Here is a 12129-nt window from a genome sequence, read left to right as displayed (position 1 = left end):
TAGGCCAAGAGTTTGGGAATGCTGTAGCCACATTAACTGCTCTCGGCCTAGGCGGAAATAACACAAAGAGAAATGACTGTACTATCAGCCCCTAGCTCGGTAGGTAGACCATCCTCTACTCCGTACATCCATGTGGAATCGTATTATCATCCCGTTTGCACATGACATTTTATCTGCCTAATCTTACAGATATGATGGACAGATTCCTCATGTTTCGCAATGCTACTCGCCCCCTTTCCCGGTACTTTGTCACGCAAGGTTCTCGGACTCGTCATTTCCATAGGATCACCACAGATTTCATCACCCAAGACACAACAGGCAACTTGGTCTTAAAAAAGGTTCCCGTTGTTATCGGGAACCCCGGGGAAGCCTATGTGTTGATTTACCCAACCGTCGGAGAAGCCTTTCGTGATGCAAGCTCTACGGCGCCGGCGCAAGACCGATGTAAACTATCATTTTTCCACAACACACAACATTTCGGTCTCGGTGAGATAATTCCATATATAGGTGGACCATGTATTAACCAAGGATGTGTTTCATTCTAGCATCACCGAGTTATCCTCGTCTCTATGTCCCAGTCCAATTTCTCCGCCAATCGGAATCTAACACAAGCCCTGCAACCATTTTTCTGACCGGAAAGATGTATGAGATTGTCATAGATGGAACTGAGGATGGTACAGTTTCAACTCCTGCCCAGGTAGCCAGTACTAATACATAGACAGCCGAATTTGCCGAACACTCGAGCGCTTCTGGGCAGAACCTGAAGCCCGCCCTTGATCAACTGGAACATATGTGAACAGAATCCACTGGCACATGGACTTCGATTGCTTCGAGGAGTATTTAGTATAACATATGAATAGAAGGTCTAGGACAATCCAGAAGCCCGGCGGGAATTTTGATTCATTATCCCTGGTTATGCATAGAAAGGCCCTCTGGACAGTCTAGGCTTGATACTGCATTCGAAAATTGTATATCGGTGATGACCCCGATATGTCTATTCCGCTCACTTGTGTTATTAGTCCAATCCCTGCTGGCACTTTTATAGCTAATAACTATTCTTCTAGCTATAACACCGAGAAGAAGGAGTCCATAAGGGATCCAAAAGGAGCACTCAAAAAGGACGGCAGATTATTATCTTTCATATAGCGTCCCCAATATCATGTTGAAGACAACCTGCAAACCCAAAACTAGTCAGACATATGCTGCTAACTAACATAGAAACACGGGTAGGATACTGCCTTCGGCATACTATTATCACAGCCAAGTACGGGCGACGTAGTACTACTGTTTGCGAAGCCCTCGATGTGCGTAGCCTCTACAAATTGAACCCTCTCAAGATAGTAGCCACTGGCTCTCAAAAGCCTATTGGCTGCCAATAGGGCAGTGTGTTTATTCCCATCCGTGAACGCGCGGTTCTTCATGATCCTTAATCTTTCGCATAGTGATTCTTTTTTCATCGTCATATTTACTGGTCTTTGCTATACTAGCTACGCTGCGCCTCAGGAGCCTTTTGGTTGTTTTGCTTTCCCCAGTTTAATATTTTTCAAATGCAGTACTTTTCTGCTCAGATAGCCTGACTGTCACAGAACAAGAAATTTCGATATTCAATGCCTACATTGTGTCGTTTAATCCTATACTCGCACCCCACACCGTATCGATAAAGCTAAATGTTCAAATATAGCCTCTCTCGTGTCCCTGTAGCTTGAAATTTCCTTATGCAAAAGATCGACATGAATAGAGTCAAAATCCCCGGGGCGCCAAGAGGTAGACGTCAGGAACTGACGACGACCATGACTCTATGTGGTTTTTAGACTCTAATTGAAACAATCTCCCCAAGACTCGCTCTAGAACAATTAGATTCACCTAGATTCACTATGGCCTACTATTATCCTTGTTGTGTTTGAGATTTGAAGTTATCGGACGTAGTTATGTGACATATGCTCGCATTTACTATAAAATGTATCCTCAAAGGTCTTGATATTCTGATTCCCACGTGGTTCTTCATTCAAACTCGAAAATAGCTTAACTACTAGGAAGACTCGCTCAATTGACAATTGAATTTAGCAAACTATTACCGCTGGGTTCCCACCATGGTGGTGCATGGTTGGATATAGGGGCACAGGGCAATCAGATGTACGATCCACTCAGTCACAATTTTATGCTAATTACGACGCCGCCAAGACTATGCATAAATAGTCCCACGACGCTCAAGAATGACATTACCGTAACATTGATTGGATACATAATCTTCGCCGAGGTTTACTAGAGGGCAAAGCTCTCGGGAGCGGGACGCAGCCAAGGTAGGCTTTAAGTTCTGATACTGTAGGGCTACGCGTCGTTTTAGTGTCTACTCCGTGAAGAAAACTGGATCTACATCATATAAAGGGTGAAGATGATCCTATTTGACGGTATCGGTTCACTCACTTTGCTCTTTTTCTTCATCCTATAAGAAATTTGACATTATGCAGCTTTCTCAGCTTCTTTGGGCTGCCGGCCTGACTGCCCTCTGTGTTTCTGGTAAGTATCAACTTTTCTCAGGTTCCTCAATATAGCATATGTTAAAGCTTTTTAGCCCACCCGGAGGTTGTCGATCACTCTCAGGTTGCGCACCACCGCACGCATCATGTTGGTACCCGATCTACCGCCTGTGCAGCGAAGCTACAGACCCGACGCGAAGCCACTCTTAGGAGACGCCAAGCGCACTTTGCGAAGCGTCAAGTCGCTCGTGGTCTGTCTAGCAGCCACTCCCTAAAAGCGCGTAATGTGTTTGATACCATCCAAAACACCACTTGCGTCCTCGCTCCTGAGACCGTCTGGGGTCCTTATGGCATTGACGGCGAGCTTCACCGTCACGACGTTCGTGAAGGTCAAGCTGGAGTAGATCTATACCTCGATATTGGTATTATTGACGTCGAGACTTGCGAACCTCTCCCCGATGCTTGGTTGTCTATCTGGGTATGTACGGGATAAAACGGCACGCTAGCATCTATAAAAACCGAGGGCTAATTGATTTCTCTGGTAGGCTTGCAATGCCACCGGAAACTATGCTGGATTCACGGGTATCGATCCAGATACAGCCTCTACCCTGGACGGCTGGACCACCCGCACTGACGGCACCACGGATGACAAGACATTCCTCCGTGGTATCTCCCGGACCGATTCAGCTGGCATGACTGAGTTCCTGACGATCTTCCCCGGCTACTACATCTCCCGAACTACCCATATTCACGTCACCGTCCAGACCAACGTGACGGGTAAGGATACCAGCTACAGTGCTGCTGGCGTGCAGCACCTGGGACAGCTCTTCTTCGACGAGGACCTCATCAACTCGGTCTACCAGCTCACCCCCTACAAGGCTCACCTTTCGACTTTGAACCGTACCACCAACTCCGAGGATACGCTTTACTCCAGTGCCAATGGAGACGGCTACTCCGCCGTAGTCGATGTCTCCAAGCTGGGCGATTCTCTCGCCGATGGTCTTGTGGGATACATCACTATCGGTGTCAACCGCTCTGCTACTCCTGCTGAGACTACTGGTGGCAGTGTCAATGTTGTTGGCGCTCTGCCTACTGTGACTCCGACCCCTGGTGCTCAGGATGCTGCTTTCGCCCTTGATGCCTCTGAGGGCTACTTTGAGAAGAAGCGCTAGGCTGCCTACATGTTAATTGTAGATTTCGTCTTCTTTTTGTGACCTCTTGGCTCTTGTGATTGGGTATATATATACAGCGCTATTGTTACAAGATGACGGTTGGTAAATATGGAGCCATATTTAACGATTTTGTAAGATAGAGAACTGCCACTGAGAATAGTGGGCTTGGTTTTGGGCTTCTTTGCTCTAGATCTCCAGGCTTCACCTATTCCAAGCTATGTCGCTCAGAAATGTATTTTCGAGGATCAAAAGGCTTCTCACACTGTTTTATAGCCCCTGCCAATTCAGAACAGTCAGCTCTCCCACAATTCTTCGATTTTAATGAGGTGTAACTGTTCATTATATAGGAGAGGGCTCAGCTGATGCCTCAGGCCATCAAACGTCATTCCGTTGCCCGGTGGGGTTGAACTTCCCGTCAAAACAAACGGAGTCTTCCAAACCCCGCCTCGAGCGACAATGGCGTCGTGAGTACTCCCAGCAGTATGCGAGAAGTTGAGAGAAGAGAGGAACCCCACTGACTTGTCCTTCTGTTTCATTCCTTTAGTAATATCCTTCAAATCCCGTTCCGGCGCTCCCATACTGTCTCGCTTTCCGAAGCAATCACCCAGTACATCTCTTCCAAATATGACCAGCGCCCGGATATGTTTGCTGAAGATCTGATGATCATTGATCGTCTACGATCTGAGGCTGTAAATGTCCAGGAACCACATTTTAGTGGTGTCAGCCGCTTGGTCACATATGCGGCTCAGCTGAAATGGCTGAGTGGAAAGTTCCCAATTGATGTGCGCCGTTATTTCTGGGTCCTGGTTCCTTTATTTGGCATTGGAAGCTGATGGTCGATGTGCTATATAGGTCGGAGTGGAATTTTCGTGGTATCCCGCTTTTGGGTTTAATGCTTCGCGGCCAGGTGAGTTGGTTTCTTGGGGGTCACATCCTCCGCATGTGTCCGGTTTGGTGAATATGAGACTAATAAGAATCCACCTGGATTTTAGTCTCACAAAATAACCTGCGCTTCGAACTAGCGAATGTCTTATTCAATCTCGCCGCGTTATACTCTCAGCTTGCATATGCCACCAACCGGACTACCGCAGATGGACTCAAGCAGGCGTGTAACTACCTCTGCTCGGCTGCTGGAGTCTTGAGCCATCTTCGAACCGATATCATCCCAGAACTTCGAACGTCGCCGCCCGAGGACATGGACGAAATGACACTGCAGAGTTTGGAACTTCTTTTGCTCGGACAGGGGCAGGAGTGCTTCTGGCAGAAAGCTGTCAAGGATGGACTGAAAGATGTATCTATTGCCAAATTGGCAGCAAAGGTGTCCGACTTCTACGGCGACGCAGGTGACTTGGCTGTTAAGTCTAATGCAATCAGCACGGATTGGATCCACCACATGACTGCAAAGCATCACCACTTTGCAGCTGCAGCTCAGTTCCGACAGGCTCTTGACTGCTTGGAGAAACGCAAGTATGGAGAAGAGGTTGCTCGGCTGCGTGATTGCTTAGTCTGTGTTGGTGAAGGGCTGAAAGAGCAGCGGTGGATCAATCGGACTGTCCTGGGTGACTTGACTGGATTGAAGAGCCGTGTCGCGGAAGACCTCAAGCGTGCCGAGAAGGACAATGATATGATCTATATCAACCCTGTGCCTCCCAAGTCTGAGCTCAAGTCTATCGAGCGTGCCAGCATGGTTCTTGCCAAAGCACCTTCGCAGGTTACAGACGCGATTTCTATGCTTGGTGATAATGGACCGTTGGGCCAGCCGCTTTTCTCGAAGTTGGTCCCATATGCAGTCCACATTGCCGCTAGTATTTACACGGATCGTCGGGACCGGTTGGTCAATGATACCCTCATCGGAGAGCTGGAGTCCATGACTGACAAGTTGCGAGAGTATGTATACCAAGGCAATTCCAAAATTCTCAAGGGGGATTATACTAACATCAGGTTCAAGCTTGCTCTCTTCCCTCAATTTACCAGGGTCGTTGCAAGCGCTCGAAAAACCATTAGGTCTCCCCCAACGCTTGTGTCACATGCAGAGGAGATGCGCCAACAAGATGGCCTGAATCGCCTGCATCGTTCTATCGAAGATACCGCCAGAGTCAAAGGCAATGATTTATCTGTGTATAATGAAGGCGTTGAACTTCTCTCAGCTGAGAAGGCCGAGGACCTTGCAGCTCGCCATAAATATGGTACCGACCGCTGGACCCGCGCGACCTCAGAATCCGCTGCGCCTAAGCTCTACAAGAGTTTGACCGAGATCGAGGGCTATTTCACATCCGCCCAGGGCAGTGATGACCTCGTCCAGCGCAAGCTGCGAGATTCACGGTCTGTCTTCATTGTTCTCACTGGCACGAACCGGGACTTGGAATCCTTTGTGCCCAGCAGCCGGAGGGTTGTGATTCCACCAGAGGTGGAGCGCGAGGCTAACCGGTTGCGCGGTTGTTTGAGCGAGGTCACCCGAATGGAGAATCGGCGGAGGCGGCGAATTCAAGCATTGAAGGATAAAGCTCGTGCTGATGATATTCGTAGGTGTTTTGTCTTTCCTTGGTCTTGAAATCTACTAATGTATTGCATTTAGACCCGGCACTTTTGACACAGACAGCTCGACTGGAGCGGGAATTCCCCATGCAGCCTATCCAGGCAAGCCAGTTCGAGGATTTGTTTGAAGACCAGCTGAAGCTATATGATTCGGATCGTGAGATGCTCGCCCAGGAGCGGAGAGAGCAAGATCATCTTTCGGACCAGGTCCGAGAAGCTAACCGGGCATTTACTGGGTCTCATAAGGGTGACGCATCAACAAAGGAACGAGAAGAGGCGCTTCAGGATCTTGAAAATGGATACTTGAAGTATAAGGAGATCATTTCCAACCTCGACGTCGGGCGAAAGTTTTACAATGATCTTGCAAAAATTGTAGCTCGATTCCGAGACGACGCAAAGGCTTTTGTCCACCAGCGTCGGATGGAAGCAAGCCAGCTGGAAGTGTATGTGTTATCACCCATCACTAGACTAACGGATTATCGCTGACATGCATTTTCGTGGATCTAGAGATATCTCCAATGCAACAGCGATGGCCTCACTGCACATTTCTCAGCCACACCTGCGCCAACAACCCCAGGAATCGGGTCGAATCCATCACCCTCCTTCTGCCTACTCGGCTACCCAGCCCGCCCAGGCGCCATCACAGCCACCTCCACCCGTTCATAACGTACGGCCAGCTGAAACATCCCCCCCTCTCACGGCACCCCAACCAGTGCGCGCACCCGTAGCCCCGCCCCCAGTTTCTACGCCGAGTATGCCAGGGGGTATGCCGGGTATGTGGGCCCCCGAAATGGGAATTCGATTCGGATCTGCCGCTGCCCCTCCGAATGGTACACCCAGCACAGGAGCTGGACCAGCCCCGAGCCAGCCCACTCGTGCCCCTCAGCCGGGAACCTGGGACCCCAGCAAAGGATTGCGCTTCTCTTGATTAGGTTGTGATAAAAAACCGTTTAAATCTCCTTTTGTAGATTCCATCTTCGCACATAGCTCTGGCGTTTTGTTAGATATTTATTTTATTTTGGTCATGATTTACAGCGCGAGCAATGAGACGTGAGCATAGCATTGACTGCGTGTATAATTTCTGCAAATTGCAGACGACCCATTGGAATGGATTATGCATGTGATTGGTGTTGATCGAATCTCGGCTCAATTATACATTATCATTATCATATCCAAATAATATATCGTAGTATGGTACATATAATCGTATGAACTAAGACATGGCAAGTCCGCAACAGTAATAGTCGAACAGAGAACAAAAAAAATTGAATCGTCATGGTACATTGCACAACATGGCCATGATGGATGAAATGGACCAAGCAAAAATTGCAGCCCAATATCAATGCGTGGTCAATGCGTGGCAAGGCGAATTATCAGCCTAATTCGCCTCACTGGTGCACCCACAGGAACAAGAAGCCACATTGGCATTTAGCGAGCCCCATCAGCCTTCACAGAGATACCGACAGCATCAATGGCATTCCGGGATTTGCCGTTGGGCAATGCACTGCCATTCAACGAGGCATGGCCATTAATCCCCCCAACAGCCTTGAGTTCATCTTGCTCAATTTCAGACTCATCCGACTCGGAGCGATCGTCCTTTTTCTCGCCGGTCGCGAGGAACTTGAAAGCGCTGCGCAACAGACAATACAGCCAAAAGAGATTGAGAGCCTGTAGTAAAGCTAGAAGTGCGAACGTGATGATGTTTGAGATCCAGCACTTATACTGTTGAGTCTCCCAGTTGAGCTCGTAGGGCCCGACGGTTTGGAACTCGGTTAGAAGGGAGTAAAGGATCCGAAGATTCAGTACGTGGCGGAGATATACCCACGCCCCGATCGAGGTTGCGTAGAAGGGGATCATTATGTCCGGGGCTATGTAATGGAGAGATTTTGAAACCTGGGGAAATTGTCAATAGGAGCCTTGGATACTGTGGGTTGTGTCGAAAACCAGAAGAATTGGTTTAGGCAGGATATGCGACTTACGGCAAGGAAGAAATCACTAATATCATGCGTGATATAAACAGCAATGCCCATATAGGTAAAGTGAAAGCGATAGCTGAGCGCAATAAGCGCCAATGTCACAATATGATGCGCAACAAGCTCCATGAAATCCTTCCGCCGCTTCTCCATTCCTAGCAGCATAACGATAGCCTGCTGCGCCCAATAAGCCGCCTCGAACAAGTAGTAGAACTTGAATTCAGCCGCATGGGTCCTGTGCGGGAAGAGTTCGTACATGCCACGCGTGTTGAAGTACCAAACGGGAGTCTGGCGCATGACATACAACCCCGCGGGACCGAGGAATCCAAAGTAGATCGCCGTGTACATCTGCTCCATGAAGCGGGCCTGCTTTGCCCGCGACTTGATGCGCGAGACTGCTAGCGGGCGGATAATTTCTTGCATGATGAATTCGCGCGTGAAGGATAGCACAATCACGTAGAATGACACGAACGCTATGTCCCACAGGCCCTTGCCATACTGTATGGGGGCATTGGGGTCGTTATTCAGGGATTCCTCTTTGTAGGAGAGGAATATAAAATGAGAGATTGGGTTTGACTCGGTCGGGTTAAGCGCGTATAGTGAGAGGAAGGCTAGCACGAGACCTAGTGGAATCGTCCACGTGTGCTTACGCGCGAAATCCTTGCAGCGACGAAGAACAGAGCCCCGTTTTTCGGGCTTCGGGATTGACCTTGGTGGGCTTGTATGACCATTTCCAATTGTCTTGGTTTGAGAGCCATTGATGTTCCTGTGTCTGAGGGTGTCTTTCATTGACGTTTGGTTGGTCCCGTTCAGGGGTAATGAACGGGGGGTCATGTTTGGTTATTTTGGAGGTGAAGTTGAGATGAAGAATAGAAAAACATTAAGATATATGTCGACCAACATAATATAGCCTTAGAAAAGAGGCTAGTCAAGCTAATAATTAAACCTGAAGCCCTTTTTCCCAATAAAGCGCTGAATCTTCCTCATTCGGCTAGCTGGTCGTATTCGGATCTCTCGGGGTCCGACCCCAACGCCAAAGAATATTTCCTCTTTCATAGTGGAACTTGGTATGGAGCACGGAGAAAACCAGAAGTATGTATATATGGAGTAGCTAGTCTCTATTTTTGTTTATATTTCATCAAGAAACTATGGAGTTGACTCTTCACGACTGTCCACTGTCCACTTCATCTGTGGGGCTGTCGGACATCTCGGATTTTCCCCTGATTCCTCTTTTTCAGATCGCCGGTGCTGCTAAAATGAACTAAGTTCATTATAGCTAATGCTGGGCTAATCGTAGTCTAGCAATACAATTACTGATTACGCCTATCGTCGATGAATGCTCCAAGTCGTCATCTTCCACGTCGGGTCGGAGGAGCCTCGCTTCCTCCGATCAGATTAGGAGCTTGACCTGGTAGGCACGAATGAAACCCATTGGAGCGCTCTATCTAATTTAGTATGACAGCTACACAATAGTTTATTATATAGCAGTAATTTAGAATGGCGTTGCGGATTTATTCCCCAAAATGTAACTGTGAATGGTTCTATATGCCGTGCAATACATCGGCTTGATTTTATGCTGAATGTTTTAGCATCCCAGCACATGGATCCAGGGTAGGATTCTCTATGTAGCGTATCTGAATTTGATTTTTCATGTGGGTATCACAGCATAGGTTTCTACCATTCCCTTCGTTCAGCCTTTGAATGAACCCCTTCTTCAACTGCTCGGGGCCATATGGAACCATTATCACCCATTGCCCGTCTTAAACAGGCACATACGCCACCGAATGTTATGTTACCACGGAGATTAGGGGAAGCCCCCAATTGGGGTTCAATCACTCTAAGATTACCAGTATTTCCTGCACTGACGTGGTGGTGGTCATGAACTTAGGTCTGAACTGTGGACTATTTATCATGAGGTGGAGTACATTCGATCGATGAACACTACCTCATCGCTTGGTCCAAGGGACAGCAGAGCTGAACTTGAAAAAACATACTGTGTCACTTGAAGGGAGATCTGTGCCAAGAGTGGTTATATGTCGATCAATTGGTATCTTATGCATCCCATTCCAAATGTGGCTACTGTATAGCAGATGCGTGGGTCCTACTGCATCCGCCGAAGAAGTACCGAGGCGAAAACAAGCTATATAAACAAGCCTAACATCGCCTCTAGTTGACCAGTGTGCCCCTTTTATACTTTTAATACTAGTCTTTCGGTTTTCATTCACCGCCAATCAGAAACAATCAATCGGTCATGGATCCGAACCAAGACGAAAAGAACCAGTGCCAGTTGTCACTTCCACTGGGTCGTATGGAGGTAGCCGTCCGACGATCGGCAAATAGAAGCCCACCCTATTTTTGGGGCGAGGAAGTGGCCCAGAAGCCCAGCTTCCCAATCCATACGGGGTATGCAGAGGCACGCAGCATCATTGAAGACGGCAGATTGGAGCTACTCGAGGATCTTGCAAGCACTGCCATACGTTATATTACCCGACTATTTGAGTGCCTCGACTCACCCAAGGAAGGATTGCAGAAAAGTTTTGTGGAGATGCATCTCTCCGAGGATCTGCAGAAATGGCGAAAGGAGCAGCATGATTCTGGGCACATCTTGCCCAGCAAAGGTCATGGCCTCGCACCAGCCTCGGAGAAGGTGGTCCGGCTTCTTGGTGCGGAGAGATGGCCGAAAGCCCTTACCACCACCAATGCGTTATTCGGGTGCGGAATGACGAACATGTTGATCGGGGCGTATGATGCTGAAACTCTTTACTCCAATTGTTGTTCCGACATGGCTTTCTACTATGAGCACGGTTACCACAAAGTTTTTCCGGAGTTCGAAAACGTGATCAAGTGGGCGATTGGTGATCACCATGCATTGCATACTCCAGGCGGTGCCGAAAGGATGGCCGCTGTCGAGATTGGAATGAAGTACATAAAGAAGAAAGTTGCTTTAGAGGAGGCACATGAATCAGGATTGGCTAATAGAGTGGCCACGCTCGACAGACGAGAGGCTCAAATCATATGCACCCTCGAGAGCAGCTTGGTGGGTATGGCCAAAGAGGCCATGGTGCGTGGTTTTGATTGCGCGGCAGTGATGAGCGACCTGGTCTTTAGCAACCCCGGGACAGACGTTATCGATGTGGGCTCTGATTTATTCAACTCGGAGTTGCTGAATTCCTTCCTAAACACGGCCGACATGACTTCGACAGGTATAGTCACGGAGGAAGCGCTACGGAGGGTGTATGACGCATACGCCCATACGGGTTGCAGGATGTTATGTGAACGCTGGATGGAACCGATGGCACGCATGTGCTCGGCGTTGTTCACATGGCATATCTTGAACGACAGACACCGATTCCTGCGACGTGCCCTGCTTGGCTTCTCCAAGACGCGGAAGACAGCTGCGGAACCGCGCGAGGCGGATTTTGACGAAGCCTTCGACCCTGAGCTGCGCACTACTGGCTTCAGCAGACCGTTGCAAGGGGCTTGTAACGGCGGCGACCCCTGTGATCAAGTAAAGGGGCACCTACGCGCACACGATGAAAGTGATGGCTTATTGGCTGAGCTCTGGCTGTGCCTCAGTACCAAACCAATGCAATATGTAACTAAGGGTGCCGTGGATCCGGGAATAGAGGATGACTTGTCTGAGAGACTGCAGCTAGCTATGGGGCGGGCGTACTCACGCGGGTTTGTGGATGAGATGGCATGGCTGATTGCCCATGCTGGACATCATGCCTGGCAGGTGAATCGACTGTATGAAGCTGCTATGTATGGCAGTCTCCTAGACGATGGTCGTCTGCGGGGTAAGCTTGATAGGTAAGATGACAACTGTGGGGTTGTGATGGAGTTCAAATCTGCAAGGAAGATTTCAAAGTTTTTCGGGGCTCGGTTTGTATTCCTCGGTATACAACATACAGTCATGTTGCATGAGTATTTGCACCCCAGTACTTCCGTCACTTCACCGCTATTCTATACCGC

At 48.7% G+C, this 12129-nt stretch overlaps 5 protein-coding genes across 5 annotated transcripts; 4 read left to right on the top strand and 1 right to left on the bottom strand.

The window, feature by feature from the left end:
* Window positions 1-161: 161 nt before the first annotated feature.
* Window positions 162-796, top strand: N7487_008790 (uncharacterized protein; the record flags this gene model as incomplete). Its single annotated transcript, XM_056876520.1, has 3 exons — window positions 162-486; window positions 546-697; window positions 719-796. The coding sequence occupies 3 exons, from the start codon at window positions 162-164 to the stop codon at window positions 794-796; spliced, it is 555 nt and encodes a 184-aa protein (XP_056728708.1).
* Window positions 797-2462: 1666 nt separating this feature from the next.
* Window positions 2463-3649, top strand: N7487_008789 (intradiol ring-cleavage dioxygenase; the record flags this gene model as incomplete). Its single annotated transcript, XM_056876519.1, has 3 exons — window positions 2463-2517; window positions 2573-2955; window positions 3023-3649. 3 exons carry the CDS (start codon window positions 2463-2465, stop codon window positions 3647-3649), a joined length of 1065 nt encoding a protein of 354 aa, XP_056728707.1.
* Window positions 3650-4105: 456 nt separating this feature from the next.
* Window positions 4106-7112, top strand: N7487_008788 (putative pH signal transduction protein PalA; the record flags this gene model as incomplete). Its single annotated transcript, XM_056876518.1, has 6 exons — window positions 4106-4113; window positions 4194-4431; window positions 4502-4556; window positions 4642-6171; window positions 6225-6627; window positions 6692-7112. The coding sequence occupies 6 exons, from the start codon at window positions 4106-4108 to the stop codon at window positions 7110-7112; spliced, it is 2655 nt and encodes an 884-aa protein (XP_056728706.1).
* A 500-nt stretch (window positions 7113-7612) lies between these two features.
* N7487_008787 (TRAM1-like protein) lies at window positions 7613-8991 on the bottom strand (the record flags this gene model as incomplete). Its single annotated transcript, XM_056876517.1, has 2 exons — window positions 7613-8077; window positions 8164-8991. 2 exons carry the CDS (start codon window positions 8989-8991, stop codon window positions 7613-7615), a joined length of 1293 nt encoding a protein of 430 aa, XP_056728705.1.
* Window positions 8992-10408: 1417 nt separating this feature from the next.
* N7487_008786 (uncharacterized protein) lies at window positions 10409-11971 on the top strand (the record flags this gene model as incomplete). The annotated part of the gene is made up of 1 exon (XM_056876516.1): window positions 10409-11971. One exon carries the CDS (start codon window positions 10409-10411, stop codon window positions 11969-11971), a length of 1563 nt encoding a protein of 520 aa, XP_056728704.1.
* Between the last annotated feature and the right edge of the window lie 158 nt (window positions 11972-12129).

Source organism: Penicillium crustosum (genome assembly GCF_028827405.1).
Source record: "Penicillium crustosum strain IBT 35664 chromosome Unknown utg000003l_segment0_segment0, whole genome shotgun sequence".
Lineage (NCBI taxonomy): Eukaryota > Fungi > Ascomycota > Eurotiomycetes > Eurotiales > Aspergillaceae > Penicillium > Penicillium crustosum.
This window is presented reverse-complemented; position numbering and strand designations above follow the sequence as displayed.